Source organism: Oncorhynchus tshawytscha, linkage group LG12 (assembly GCF_018296145.1).
Source record: "Oncorhynchus tshawytscha isolate Ot180627B linkage group LG12, Otsh_v2.0, whole genome shotgun sequence".
NCBI classification, from domain to species: domain Eukaryota; kingdom Metazoa; phylum Chordata; class Actinopteri; order Salmoniformes; family Salmonidae; genus Oncorhynchus; species Oncorhynchus tshawytscha.
This window is the reverse complement of record NC_056440.1, coordinates 25,204,866-25,220,201: the sequence shown is the minus strand read 5'-3', so window position 1 is coordinate 25,220,201 and position 15,336 is coordinate 25,204,866. Positions and strand designations below refer to the sequence as shown.

General features: G+C 44.3%; 1 protein-coding gene across 1 annotated transcript; it reads left to right on the top strand.

Moving 5' to 3' along the window:
* The first annotated feature begins 617 nt into the window (after positions 1–617).
* LOC112262784 (DNA polymerase kappa) lies at positions 618–14,571 on the top strand. Its single transcript, XM_024438541.2, has 15 exons — positions 618–711; positions 898–1,046; positions 1,243–1,362; positions 1,920–2,072; positions 3,637–3,768; positions 3,879–4,050; positions 4,500–4,715; positions 4,839–4,963; positions 5,103–5,269; positions 5,392–5,424; positions 6,959–7,055; positions 8,525–8,696; positions 8,869–10,140; positions 11,345–11,393; positions 13,992–14,571. Exons 2-15 carry the CDS (start codon positions 918–920, stop codon positions 14,074–14,076), a joined length of 2,922 nt encoding a protein of 973 aa, XP_024294309.1. The 5' UTR covers positions 618–711; positions 898–917; the 3' UTR covers positions 14,077–14,571.
* The last annotated feature ends 765 nt before the right edge of the window (positions 14,572–15,336 follow it).

Below are 15,336 nucleotides of genomic sequence, written 5' to 3'. Positions count from 1 at the left end.
GATCTAATTATTTTCCAAAAATGTTTAATATTTGATGAGGGTTGTTGAATTCAACCACCTGTATTCCACAGGAGGTTGGTGTCACCTTAATTAGGGAGATCGGTCTCGTTGTAATGATGAGCGGAGTAGATGAAATGGTAACAAATACATCAAACACATGGTTTCCAGGTGTTTGATGCCATTCCATTTGCTCCGTTCCATTTGAGCTATTCTCCCTCAGCAGCTACCTGTGCTGTATTCAATGGAGAGATGCTATGCTACTAGCCTCATGTCATGAACATGCATAGCCATCTCGAGACAACTCTGATATCAGGTGTTTTGCGGGGATGTCATGTGTCCTTATATTTATATTGTACCTTTATATCAGTACACTCGTAACAAATTAAGCATTACGAAAATTATATTCAATCAAATAAACCTCACGTAGCAAATAGGCCATTCATTTGATATTTTACCAAATTCTAAACTCATTGATCTACATACAAAAACTCCTTCCTTGGTGTGCAATTTTTTTTAAACGCCACCTGCTGGAGGTAGACAGATTTTCCGCAGAGTTGGGCCTCTCTCTTTAACCTCGTCCTCTCTGACTGCACCTCCGGTCCTGCCCCATAATGACGTGGCTAGCATGCGGAAGCAAATTCAAAACTCAGGAGTGAAGACCGAAGACAAGATGCATCGGCAAAGAAGATACTTATAATGGCTCCAAATTCGGCCAGTACACAAACAAAATATAATTTTGTTTTTGTCATTGATAGTTGGAAACTTGCTTCAAACGTTACTGGCTGTTTAGAATATTTTTAACCAACTTTTGGTACATATTGTGGTAGCTAGTTTGTTAACTTAGTTACCATAATTATTCTTGCTTGTTCTAACGTTAACTTTATGTATTAAATGCAGGGTCTCACTTGAGGTGAAGGATGGAGACTGGGGGGACCTCCTCCAGTGGGGAGGGCTTCCTCTCCAGAATGGCCCTCAATGACAACAAGGCTGGAATGGAGGGCCTTGACAGGGACAAGATAAACAAGATCATCATGAAGTCCTCCAAGGTACCATTTTGAGAACTTCTGTCTGTATCCAAACACCCAAACTAACACTCCCCTAGACTCTGAGTTAATACCCTAGTTAGCTACCTTACTGTAATGTAATGGCACGGGAACAGACAAACCCACTTGTTGAGGCCCAGTGTAACATGGCCAGTTACTGGAGGTCATCAGCCTCTGTGTTTACCTTCCTCTCCTACAGGGCTCCAGGTTCTATGAGAACGAGATGAAAAAGGAACAGCAGGTGAACCAGCGCATTGAGAGGATGATGCTGCAGAAAGCACACATCACTGAGCAACAGTTGAGCAAAGCACAAACACAGGTACAGTGCAGGCGGGCTCTATACACACGCGGGCTCCCGAATGGTGCAGCGGTCTAAGGCACTGCATCTCAGTGCTGCAGACCCTGGTTTGATTCCAGGCTGTATCACAACCGGCTATGTTTGAGAGTCCCATAGGGCGACGCACAATTGGCCCAGCGTCGTTAGGGTTCGTTAGGGTTTGGCCCGGGGTAGGCCATTATTGTAAACTGACTTTCCGAGTTAAATAAAATTGTAAAAACACACACACATTATGCGACCTCTGACACATAGATACAGTAAGTTTATAGCTTCTACAGTATATTTTATTTTACATTTATTTATCTAGGCAAGTCCGTTAAGAACAAATTCTTATTTTCAATGACTGCCTTGGAACAGTGGGTTAACTGCCTTGTTCAGGGGCAGAACGACAGGTTTTTACCTTGTCAGCTCGGGGATTCGATCTTGTAACCTTTTGGTTACTAGTCCAATGCTCTAACCACTAGTCTACCTGCCGCCCCCATATATTTAGGTGTTATAATTTGATTGAAGTTCTGTCGCCTCTGAACGTCTTGTTGTAGGTGGAAAAGATGACCTTTGACCTGGAGAGGGTTCGTGACTTGAGCCGTGTTATTGTGCACGTGGATATGGATGCCTTCTACGCTGCGGTGGAGACGAGAGACTGTCCTGACCTGAAGGACAAACCCATGGCTGTGGGCTCTATGAGCATGCTGGTGAGATTCTATACAGGACTGTTAATTTGCTAGCAACATGCTTTAGGCCATGTAGTGTATGTGGACACCTCTTTTCCTATTAGGGAATTTGGCCATTTCAGCCACACGTTGCTGACAAGTGTACAAAATCAAGCACACAGCCATGCATTCTCCATAGACAAACATTGGGAGTAGAATGGCCCGTACTGAAGTGACATTCAACTTTCAACATGGCACCATCATAGGATGCCACCTTTCCAACAATTCTGTTCGTAAAATTTCTGCCCTGCTAGAGCTGCCCCAGTCAACTGTAAGTGCTGTTATTGTGAAGTGGAAACGTCTAGGAGCAACAACGGCTCAGCCGCGAAGTGGTACGCCACACAAGCTCACAGAACGGTAGCGGCGAGTGCTGAAGCGCATAGCGTGTAAAAATCGTCTGTCCTCGATTGTAACTCTCACTACCGAGTTCCAAACTGCCTCAAGGAAGCAACGTCAGCACAATAACTGTATGTCGGGAGCTTAATGAAATGGGTTTCCCTGGCCGAGTAGCCACACACAAGCCTAATATCACCATGCACAATGCCAAGTGTCGGCTGGAGTGGTGTAAAGCTCGCCGCCATTGGACTCTGGAGTGATGAATCACGCTTCACCATCTGGCAGTCCGACAGACGAATCTGGGTTTGACTGATGCCAGGTGAACGTTACCTGCCCCAATGCATAGTGCCAACTGTAAAGTTTGGTGGAGGAGGAATAATGATCTGGGGCTGTTCATGGTTTGGGCTAGGCCCCTTAGTTCCAGTGAAGGAAAATGTTAACTCTACAGCATACAGTGACATTCTAGACGATTATGTGCTTCCAACTTTCTGGCAACAGTTTGGGGAAGGCCCTTTCCTGTATCAGCATTACAATGCCCCCATGCACAAAGTGAGGTCCATACAGAAATGCTTTGTTGAGATCGGTGTGGAAGAACTTGACTTTCCTGCACAGAGCTCTGACCTCTACCCCATCGAACACCTTTGAGATTAATTGGAACGCTGACATCAGTGCCGACTTCACTAATTCTCTTGTAGCTGAATGTAAGCAAGTCCCCGCAGCAATGTTCCAACATCTAGTGGAATGCCTTCCCAGAAGAGTTATAGCAGCGAAGGGGCGGACCAACTCTATATTAATGCCCATGATTTTGGAAGGAGATGTTTGACAAGCAGGTGTCAACATACTTTTGGCCATGTAGTGTATAAGCACAGGCTTCTTATGAGCGAGACAGGATTTGGAAGGCTGGCCACGCAAGACTATGGAGACAAGCAAAATAATATATTATTATTATTATATAGTTTGTGATACCAAATGTCTAGTTATGTGATGTCAAAATAAGAAAGCCAAGCCTGTTGACTTAGTCATCCTCGCTACCCAGAGGGAGGTTCATATCTGGCGATCTTTCTCACACTGGTTCTCTTTCTTGTATGAACTAGTTTATGGTGTTCTAACTGGATCTGAAAGATGGCCCATTATTGCACTACAACAATTACCTCGTATCGTGCCCCAGGTTGTGTCTACAACTTGTATATGTTTTATCCACTCTCCTCAGACAACTTCCAACTACCATGCAAGGAAGTTTGGGGTCCGTGCCGCCATGCCTGGCTTCATCGCGAAGAAGCTCTGCCCAAACCTGGTTATTGTTCCAACCGACTTTGACAAATACAGAGCAGTGAGCACTGAAGTAAGGATCTGACACACACAGTGTTTCAGTGGCCAGTGAGGCTTTTACTATATGTATAAATCCTCCCCAAACAGACATATGAGTCACTAATCATCCTATTCCTCTGCTAGGTCCAAGAGATCTTTGCAGACTATGACCCTCACTTCCTTCCCATGAGTCTGGACGAGGCCTACCTGGACATCAGTGAGCACCTGGAGCAGAGGAGGGTCTGGCCAGAGGCCCTGCGTACCCACCGTCTCCGGACCAACGACACTGGGACAGCTACATCCGTGTCAGTGCCAGGTCAGGAGTCGCTGTCTAAATACAGTGGATTACTGTGTAATAAATGTGTCATGTTCATTTGTTACACTGTGGGATTCCTTTTTTAAACCCATTTTGCAGTTATAGTTTACATACTGTGATAAAGTTGTCATTTGTAAGACAACTTTGAGAGTCAATTTTAAGTAGTTCGAAGGCGATATAAAGGCAGATACATGTTCTATGGTAGATATGGTAGTAAAGAGGGTTATTAAGAGCTTAATAGCATAAGCCTCATCTAATTCTTCCTTCATTTTCTGCCTGACAGAAAGTAAATTAGAAGGGATTAGAACTATGCATGTGTAGTCCCTCTCGCTTTCTCTTATCTAGTTCACTTTTGCCACCTGTCAAGTATAGCGAGTGACAAGGGGGGCAGAAGATAAGAGACATGGACACACAGCTGTGAATCATCTCACACCGCTCTCTCTCTCTAGTTGAGGAGCAGGGTGATGGCCTACAGGAGACAGTAGAGGGTCTGTCTCCGGTCCTGTTTGAGGATAGCCCCAGCTCCTCCTCCTGCCCCTTTCTGCAGGATGCTCCTGGCGGCGGGGCTGGGGGAGACGTGATGGTGTTTGGGACCTGTGCCGAGGAGGCGGTGAGAGAGATGCGTTTCCGCATCGAGCAGAAAACCTCACTCACTGCCAGCGCAGGTGAGAGAGACGCTGTGTGTTCATTTTCCTCAGAGGACACATTGTCTGAGTCCCTATTCTGTATGTAGTCACATCAAGCTTGTATCACATTTGCCATGGGTCTTTTATTGGTCATTCTTCTAGGCATTGCCCCAAACATGATGCTGGCCAAGGTGTGTAGTGATAAGAACAAACCCAACGGCCAGTACAGACTCCCCTCTAACCGACAGGCTGTCATGGTATTCATACAGGACCTGCCAGTCCGGAAGGTAGGCTGCTATACACCTCAGCCCCAAACCTAGACAGCCTATTAAGGGATGTTTACTCAAGGATATTTTTTATGGATCATGTTGCTAGCTGATGGCCTACAAATAAAGATGAGTAAAAGATTGTATTTTGGTGTGCCAGGTATCAGGCATTGGGAACGTGACAGAGAAGATGCTGGGAGCTCTAGGTATCACCAGCTGTATCCATCTTGGCCAGGAGATGGCGCTGCTGGCCTTGCTGTTCTCTGAGACATCCTGGCACCACTTCCTCGACATCTCCCTGGGCTTGGGCTCCACACACATCGAGAGGTTCTGGCCGGGCAGGCAGAGGGGGTGGGCTGGGCAGAGAGGGGCAACTATACAGTAGATGAATCCTTCAAATGAGTTCAAGTCATCTGACTTGAGTCTGTCTGTTTTTTATTAACTTACAGGGACGGGGAGAGAAAAAGCATGAGCACAGAAAGGTAGTTTTTCTTTTCTGGCAACATACAGTGAGCTCAAAGTATTTTCACAGTGACATATTAGTTGTTGTTTTGGCTCTGTACTCAAGCACATAGGATTTGAAATAGCAGTTACTATTAACCCTAAGGTTAACCTTGAAGTGCAGACGGTCAACTTTAATTTGAGGTTATTATATCCATATTGGGTGAACCGTTTAGAACTGACATAACTTTTTGTACATAGTCTCCCCATTTTAGGGAACTGAAAGTATTTTGACAAATTCACTTATGTGTGTTAAAGTAGTCAAGGGTTTAGTATTTTGTTCCATATTCTTAGCACGTAATGATTACATCAAGCTTGTGACTCTAAAAACTTGTCAGATGCTGTTGCAGTTTGTTTTTGTAGAAATTAATTGTAAATCATTTGTCATTTTGGAGTCACTTTTATTCTAAATAAGAATAGAGTACTTGTTTCTGAACACTTCTCCATTAACATTGATGCTACCATGATTCTGGATAATAATGCATGAGTCTTGAATAACTATGAGTGAGAACGTTTGAGTCCTCTCACCATTACCAATAATGGGAGGTTAGCCATTTTGGTTGGGTAACTTTCTCACTCATCAGTACCTTATCAACCATTAATTTCTATTTGGCACAAAATAATCTGAGACGCAACCAAAACAAACTGTAAATGCATCAAACAAGTGTGTAGAGTCACAAGCTTGATGTAGTTATTGCGTGCTAGGAATATGTGACCAAATGCTAAACTTTTTACTACTTAAATACGCACGTTAATTTGGGTTGCCTGGCTACCCAGACTCCTTGCTCCAGCCAAATGCCACGCCTACGGACGTTAGTTTCTTCTCCGCAATGAGTCTGGACCTGAGTACCTCCCCGACCTTTCACAGAATGCAAACCCATTCGGGGCCGTCTGATTAGTCCAGAAACCGATGGGTTGAGCCAGAACACACGTATAAAGTGGCGGTTTTAAAATTCGTCATTGGCTTTGATACTATGATACGTTAGAGACAATCTAATTGCTGACTTTTTTTTGTGCAACACCCCTCGTCACCACAATTGACTTCAATGATGGCATTCTCAGACTAAAGTATGTCGCGAACGACAGACCAGCGCAAGAATTCGGTGTGAGTTGCCAGGCTATAAAACAGGGGGGGGGGACTATGTACAAAAAGTTCTGTCATTTCTAAAGGGTTCACCCAATGTATTCGCCTCATAATAACCAGACTGATTGCCGCTGTGCAGTGAACATTCATGTAAGCTTGCGAGATCAGGTGGCTTGCTAGGCTACCGATATGGATGAAAATACCCTCAAATTAAAGCTGACCGTCTGCACTTTAACCTCAGTCATTGTTTCATTTAAAATGTGTTTATTTATTTCACATATCCAGTTCAGAGGCAGAATTACAAAAAATGTCACTGTCCAAATACTTTTGGACCTTACTGTATGTGTGAAATAAATAGATAAATAATGGAACATACTCTAATACTCTCCCCACATCCAACATGTTTCTCTGTCTCCTTCATTCTCTGTCAGGACATTTGGAGAGATGGTTGCATTAGAGGAGCAGTGCTCTCTGTGCAGGCAGCTGTGTCAAGACCTGGCTCAGGACCTGCAGAAGGAGGCTCTCAAGGTACTCCACAGCAGTGGTTTTCAACCCTCTCCTCGGGGACCTCCAGACGTTTCACAATTTTGTATTCCTGAACTACCTCACCTGTTTCAACTTTTCAGAGGCTTGATGATTAGTTGTCAAGTTGAATCAGTTGTACTAGCTGTAGAATAGTTCAAATACATGGAAGGACTGGGGGTCCCCGAGGAGAGGTTTGAAAGTACAGCTCGGGTCATTACAGTACACTTTTAGTAATGGTATAGGTTGTGTAGCACATTTCTCCTCCTCGCTTAGAGTATTTTTTCTTAAACACAAATTCACTTGGATTCATAGTAAAAATGTTTGAAATCAAACAACGATTCCCTAGTATTTGGCTTTTTGTGGCAATTTTTTTTTTTGTGATACAAAACCGTTCACCAGTACATGGAACTGTGTTATGGCCAGCGTTAGTATTCAGCACCATTGTGAACAGCCATTGTCTGGCTGCCTCTGGCTGCCTATTTTTTTCTCTGGGGAAGTGTTATGAGAATTTTGTTATCAATGTTCACAAACTTCAATTAATCTACTCAGTCTGCAACCCAGAGTTTGTAAGATTCTGATTTAAATGGAACAGATTTCTCAGCTTACAATAGTCAAAATGTTTATTCACGAGGACGTCCTAACGTCAAAAATTCAAACCCAGTCTTTATAACATACACAAACAAGTTCAAATCTTAAGCTACGCCTTCCTTAGACAGTTTTTCCACTACACAGATACATTGTTTAATCTGCAACATGTTTCATAATCTTCTGCCAGCCTAACAGTTTCTCCCCTCCACGGGTGGAGACAGAATGTCCTGTAAGGAACACAGTAGTCCAGTTTGTCTGTTGATAGCTCCTCTTATCATTTGTTTCCCACTTGCACCCTGCTTACATACTAAAAAGGAACAAAAGGTCCTTGTTCTAATTCTGACTAAAACTACACACATCAGATTATAGTTTTATGATTCTAATCAATTTCATACAATTATATGGTTTCAGAGTGGAATTATTTAATCATTATCTTTCAACATATACATTATTTTATCAGGAAGAGAGAGCAGAAAAGTGTTCTTGAACAGAAAGGATATTTCCTCAGAGAGGGTATTGAGAGGGTATTTTGGGGTCACAGAACATCACAATATCAGTGTTGGATCCCAGAATCATCTCACACAATTACTAGAGCTGCCTTGGCACGACCATCACCCCCTGGCATAGCCCTAATGTTCTTTTGATAGCTGGAGGAAATAGAGAGCAATTATGGAGAATACCAGGGACCAGTGTGATCCTCAGCCTGCCTGGTGAATAGGCTGCTTGGGGATGATCATCACGCTCTTAGGAAAATGTCTTTGACCCTTCTTCACTTAGTGTCATCTATCAGTCAAATCAATGTCTGTTTTGTCCTTTGACTCCATCCCCAGGTTCAACCAGATATATCCTGTAATTCCCCATGTCATTGCTTTGTTTTCTTCCAGGGCAAGACAGTGACGTTGAAGCTTAAAAATGTCAACTTTGAAGTGAAAACCAGAGCGTGGACATTGCCGTGTGCCGTTGCTACGAGTGACGAGCTCTTTGCTGTCGCGAAGGACTTGCTGAAGACTGAGATTGACAACGTCAGCCCCCAGCCACTGAGACTGAGGCTCATGGGTAACCTTAATTCACCTTCTCTCACTGGTTTAAATGGAGTATGCCACTGGAAAAAAATACTTAATATCACATTTCATGTCTGTTGTATATATCAATAATATATGAAGTACTTTCTACTGATTCTGTTATTAATTCTTATCTTTAATTAAAATCAACCCTTGCGTGTCTGCAGGCATTCGAGTTTCCAGCTTTGTCAGTGCTGACGACAAGAAACCCCAGCAGAAGAGCATTGTGGGATTCCTCCAGAAAGGCAGGGCTGACTCCAGTAGCCCCTCACAGATCTCCTCCCACAAGCCTGTGAAAGAGCATCAACCTAAGCCTCCAGGCCAGACCCAGCCCTTTCCCTGCCCTTCCCTGGTACAGCAGAGCCAGGGGCAGGAGGATCACCCATGGGTACCCAGCTGGGGAGGAGTGGAGGTGGGGAGGACTGGGGAGCAGCAGCAGTCCTTCTTCCAAAAAGCTCGCGCCCAGAGGCTGCGGCTGCAAGCTGAGAGAGAGGACCCACCAGAGGATGGAAAGTGGAACGTCTTAGAGACCAGACTGGGCCCAGCCTCATCAGCCACCAAGCCCAAACAGACACAGACACCCATTCAGAAGAATCCAAATACATCAGCAGAGACACACTTCTCTATGAGTGCATTGACAGCTTCTGACAACATGACACATGCACCTACAGCCAGCAGCACAGAGGCCCATGTGTCTACTTCATTGTGCTGGTCCACAGAGCCAGGGACAGACAGTCTGACCTGCCCTGTGTGCTTCAGGGAGGTGAACACCACAGACCTGACAGTCTTCAACAGACATGTTGACCAGTGTCTCAGTGGGGTTCCTATGGAGCACAACATTCACACAGACACAGAACTAGAGAGAGGCTCCAGTGTCTGTGAGGAGGAGGTAGAGAAAGAGAGGGAAGGGGAGATTGAGAAAGAGAGAGCTGAAGGGGAAAGGAGGAGGGAGGAGCGATTGATGGCGAAAGGTAGGGACCCACTCAGTAGGTGCATGTTGGACTCATTGGGCCTTCGATTGGACTCTAGTGCAGGTGATAATAAAGGACTACTTCTGTATGAGACTAGTACAACTAATATTTCACTAAACGCTGTGGCCCTGAACCCTGTCTGCCTTAACACTTGTCCAAATGGAGGTGTGTCTATACCTAGAGTTACAGACCCTAACATCCTGAAGGGTTCATCTCAAAGTGACCCTTGTGTTCGTCCGTTGTCCCCACGTGGCCCTCGGCCAATGACTACGCCCAAGGTTGAGTCACATGACCCCAGAGAACCCACCCTCACCTGCCCAGTGTGTCAGGTGACACAGGACACCGATAACCTCACCCTCTTTAACCGACACGTTGACCTCTGTCTAAACCAGGAGGTCTTACATGAGCTTGAAGGACTGGCGTCTGTGGACTGCACCACCCACAATGCAACACCTGCTGCCCACAAAGGTCAGTGTTTCAGAGATGTTTTATTTAATGATTGATCACACATTACATGTCACCATGGGGCACCGTGTGCAGATCGATGAGGGAAAAAACAATTAAATCCATGTTAGAACAAGGCTGCAACACAACAAAATGCGGGGAAAAGCCAAGGGGTCCGAACATTCTCCGAACGCACTGCACGTAATGGAGCTCCATTTGTTCAGTTCTGTAAATAACTCACACGCTTGAAACCGAAAGACAACTCAAATGTGTCCTACAAAGCACCAACATTATTTACAAAATGTAAATGGTACAGAACAAAAACTGATATCTGGATCAAATACATTAACATAAAATGTATACACTACTCTACCTGATTTAGTGCTGATCTTCAAATATTCTTTATATTAAGCTTTTCAATACATATTGTTTTGCAAATGACAGTATGGACTATAACTACGGCTGTTCTGATCTGTTGTTGCACATTGTTCATGAATGTGTGTCTTGTAGTTCTTATACAAGGCCAAATTTAAAGTGTATTAATATGAATAGGAAAAACACATCCCAGAAACATGTAGTTCTGTCCTTGAACTGTTCTTGTCTATTAATGTGCTATATGATGTCATGTTTTGTGTGGACCCCAGGAAGAGTAGCTGCTGATTTTGCAACAGCTAATGGGGATCCTAATAAAATACCAAACTGTCATTAAAATAGACCAAGAACTTAACCACCCTGTTTTCAATGCGCTTCCAATGTCAGTCACATCCCCAGTGTTTACATGGGTCATGTTTCTGCCTGTTTTTACTCAATATGTAATCCAGGAGATTACAATGTAAAATGAGGTTGAGTATATTTTCTTCCAAGAAAGAGTGAAACTGACCTGGTCTAAGGGTGAAACTAGAAGAATGTTTGGCCACTGTGAGGCCAGTCTGTCTGTCTCAGTGACATGGTATTGTGGGGGCTGTGTATTGATTTCCTTTGAGAGAGCGAAGACGTCTCATTTCACACTGTGGGGCCTCCCCTGCCCTGCTCACTGGTAAATCACCTCTTCACCCATTCAATCCTGACAATGGAAAGAAAGTCTCTTCCAGTTTCCTCTTAACTAACTTGCCTGTGAGGTTGCAGTCTTTATAGCTTTGAAAAGAACACAAATTACTAAATTGCTTGTCGAACCTAGACAGTTGTCATTCTTTTTTTCCTAATGGCTTTTCCTGTTTCCCGCCCACAGAGCGAGAGCAGCCCCTGCGGAGAGCGCCACAGAAAGGCAAGAGCAAAAGGTGAGACTCGCTACAACTTCTTAGACATATCTCTGACTCAGGATGTATATATCATAGATTGGAGTGTCACTCAGAGAGGAGCGAGATAATTGATTTAGATGTACCCATGGTTACTGACTCATCATGTTAGCAACACCCTAGCTTTGAATTGATCAATTAACATTGTCAATTGACTTGAAAGTCAGCACATTCACAATGGACTTAATTAAACACAAATGTTGCGTGGTAGATTAAAACATTGACCAGAAGTTGACAAGAAGGTTTCAGATACTGGTGAAGACAGAGTGAGAATTGTGCAGTAAAATCAAATGTATTTATATAGCCCTTCTTACATCAGCTGATATCTCAAAGTGCTGTACAGAAACCCAGCCTAAAACCCCAAACAGCAAGCAATGCAGTTGTAGAAGAACAGTGGCTAGGAAAAACTCCCTAGAAAGGCCAAAACCTAGGAAGAAACTTAGAGAGGAACCAGGCTATGAGGGGTGGCCAGTCCTCTTCTGGCTGTGCCGGGTGGAGATTATAACAGAACATGGCCTAGATGTTAAAATGTTCATAAATGACCAGCGTGGTCAAATAATAATAATCACAATAGTTGTTGAGGGTGCAACAGGTCAGCACCTCAGGAGTAAATGTCAGTTGGCTTTTCATAGCCGATTATTGAGAGTATCTCTACCGCTCCTGCTGTCTCTAGAGAGTTGAAAACAGCAGGTCTGGGACAGGTAGCACGTCCGGTGAACAGGTTAGGGTTCCTTAGCCGCAGGCAGAACAGTTGAAACTGGAACAGCAGCACAGCCAGGTGGACTGGGGACAGCAAGGAGTCATCATGCCAAAGAAAGAAAGAGAGAATTAGAGCGAGCATACTTAAATTCACACAGGACACCGAATAAAACAGGAGAAATACTCCAGATATAACAGACTGACCCTAGCCCCCCAACACACAAACTACTGCAGCATAAATACTGGAGGCTGAGACAGGAGGGGTCAGGAGACACTGTGGCCCCATCCGATGATACCCCCGGACAGGGCCAAACAGGCAGGATATAACCCCACCCACTTTGCCAAAGCACAGCCCCCACACCACTAGAGGGATATCTTCAACCACCAACTTACCATCCTGAGACAAGGCCGAGTATAGCCCACAAAGATCTCCGCCACGGCACAACCTAAGGGGGGGCGCCAACCCAGACAGGAAGACCACGTCAGTGACTCAACCCACGCACCCCTCCTAGGGACGGCATGGAAGAGCACCAGTAAGCCAGAGACTCAGCCCCTGTAATAGTGTTAGAGGCAGAGAATCACAGTGGAGATGGGGGACCCGGCCAGGCAGAGTGGGCAAGGGTGGTTCGTTGCTCCAGTGCCTTTCCATTCACCTTCACACTCCTGGGCCACACACTTCACTCAATCATAGGACCTACTGAAGAGATGAGTCTTCAATAAAGACTTAAAGGATGAGACCAAGTCTGCGTCTCTCACATGGGTAGGCAGACCATTCCATAAAAATTGAGCTCTATAGGAGAAAGCCCTGTCTCCAGCTGTTTGCTTAGAAATTCTAGGGACAATTAGGAGGCCTGCGTCTTGTGACCATAGTGTACGTGTAGGTATGTACGGCAGGACCAAATCGGAAAGATAGGTAGGAGCAAGCCCATGTAATGCTTTGTAGGTTAGCAGTAAAACCTTGAAATCAGCCCTTGCCTTAACAGGCAGCCAGTGTAGGGAGGCTAGCACTGGAGTAATATGATCACATTGTTGGGTTCTAGTCAGGATTCTAGCAGCCGTATTTAGCACTAACTGACGTTTATTTAGTGCTTTATCCGGGTAGCCGGAAAGTAGAGCATTGCAGTAGTCTAACCTAGAAGTAACAAAAGCATGGATACATTTTTCTGCATCATTTTTGGACAGAAAGTTTCTGATTTTTGCAATGTTACATAGATGGAAAAAAAGCTGTCCTTGAAACAGTCTTGATATGTTCGTCAAAGGAGAGATCAGGGTCCAGAGTAACGCCAAGGTCCTTCACAGTTTTATTTGAGACGACTGTACAACCATCAAGATTAATTGTCAGATTCAACAGAAGATATTTGTTTCTTGGGACCTAGAACAAGCATCTCTGTTTTGTCTGAGTTTAAAAGTAGAAAGTTTGCAGCCATCCACTTCCTTATGTGCGAAACACAGGCTTCCAGCGAGGGCAATTTTGGGGCTTCATCATGTTTCATTGAAATGTACAGCTGTGTATCATCCGCCTAGCAGTGAAAGTTAACCTTGTTTTCGAATGACATCCCCAAGAGGTAAAATATATAGTGAAAACAATGGTGATCCTAAAATGGAACCTTGAGGAACACAGAAATTTACAGTTGATTTGTCAGAGATAAGATAAGATAAGATAGATAAGATAAGATCTAAACCAGGATAAGACAGATAAGATCTAAACCAGGCCAGAACTTGTCTGTGTAGACCAATTTGGGTTTCCAATCTCTCCAAAAGAATGTGGTGATTGATGGTATCAAAAGCAGCACTAAGGTCTAGGAGCACCAGGACAGATGCAGAGCCTCGGTCTGACGCCATTAAAAAATGTGCTGTGTTAAGTTCTGGCTACTTTTCCAGGAGAGGCTCGTCTCCCCCGCCCCCATCTAAGAAGGTCAAAGCCCTGGGCCCAGTTCGGAACACCATCGACAAGTTCTTTAGGTGACAACACACACGAAGACCAAGAGGATGGCATGTTATTCTCAGACGGTGATGAAGACTGACTGTTACCTGGATCTCAGGTGAATGGAGTGCTGGTGACCTCACTAGAAACCATACCTACCTACCTGGTACTTCTTGGATTGCTGGGCATTTGGATTGCTTACTCAAGAATTGAAGATGCACTTTCTTCTTTCTATAATGTTAGTTTTTATGTATGTTGTTCATTCTTTAATGTCATAATGGTCATAAATTGCTTTATTTATTTATTGTACTGCTATAATTGATCATGCACTAGCTGCGGCTAAATGAGGGGACTGTGTGTTTTGCACCATTTTAGATGTAAAGAAGAAGGTGCACGATGGATGTGAAGAATAGGGGTTAGAATAACTAAACAGTAGAAGATTACATTTTTTAAATACACTGAACAAAAATATAAATGCAGCATATAAAGTGTTGGTCTGCACAAAAAGTTTATTTCTCTCAACTTTTGTGCACAAATTTGTTTACATCCCTGTTACTGGGCCTTTCTCCTTTGCCAAAATAATCCATCCACCTGATAAGTGTGGCATATCAAGAAGATTAAATAGCATGATCATTACACATGTGCGCATGTGCTGGGGACAACAAAGGGCACTCTAAAATGTGCCGTTTTGTCACACAACACAATGCCCATGACATCTCAAGTTTTGAGGGAGCGTGCAATTGGCATGCTGACCGCAGGAATGTCCACCAGAGCTGTTGCCAGATAATTAAACGTAAATTTTTCTACCATAAGACGCCTCCGTCGTTTTAGAGAATTTGGCAGTGCCTCACAACTGCAGACCAGGTGCAACCACGCCAGCCCAGGACCTCCACATCTGGCTTCTTCAACTGCGGGATCATCTGAGATCAGCCATCTGGACAGCTGATTAAACTGTGGGTTTGCACAACCAAAATATTTCTGCACAAACTCTCAGGGTAGCTCATCTGCATGCTCATTGTCTTCATTAGGGTCTTGATCTGACTGTAGTTCGGCATCGTAACCGACTTAATTTGGGAAAAATGCTCATCTTCGATGGCCACTGGCTCTTCCCAGATTAATCATGGTTTCAACTGTGCCGGGCAGATGGCAGACAGCATGTATGGCATCGTGTGGGCGAGCGGTTTGCTGATGTCAACATTGTGAACGGAGTGCCCCATGGTGGCGGTGGGGTTATGGTATGGGCAGGCATTAGCTACGGATAATGAACACGATTGCATTTTATCGATGGCAATTTGAACACAC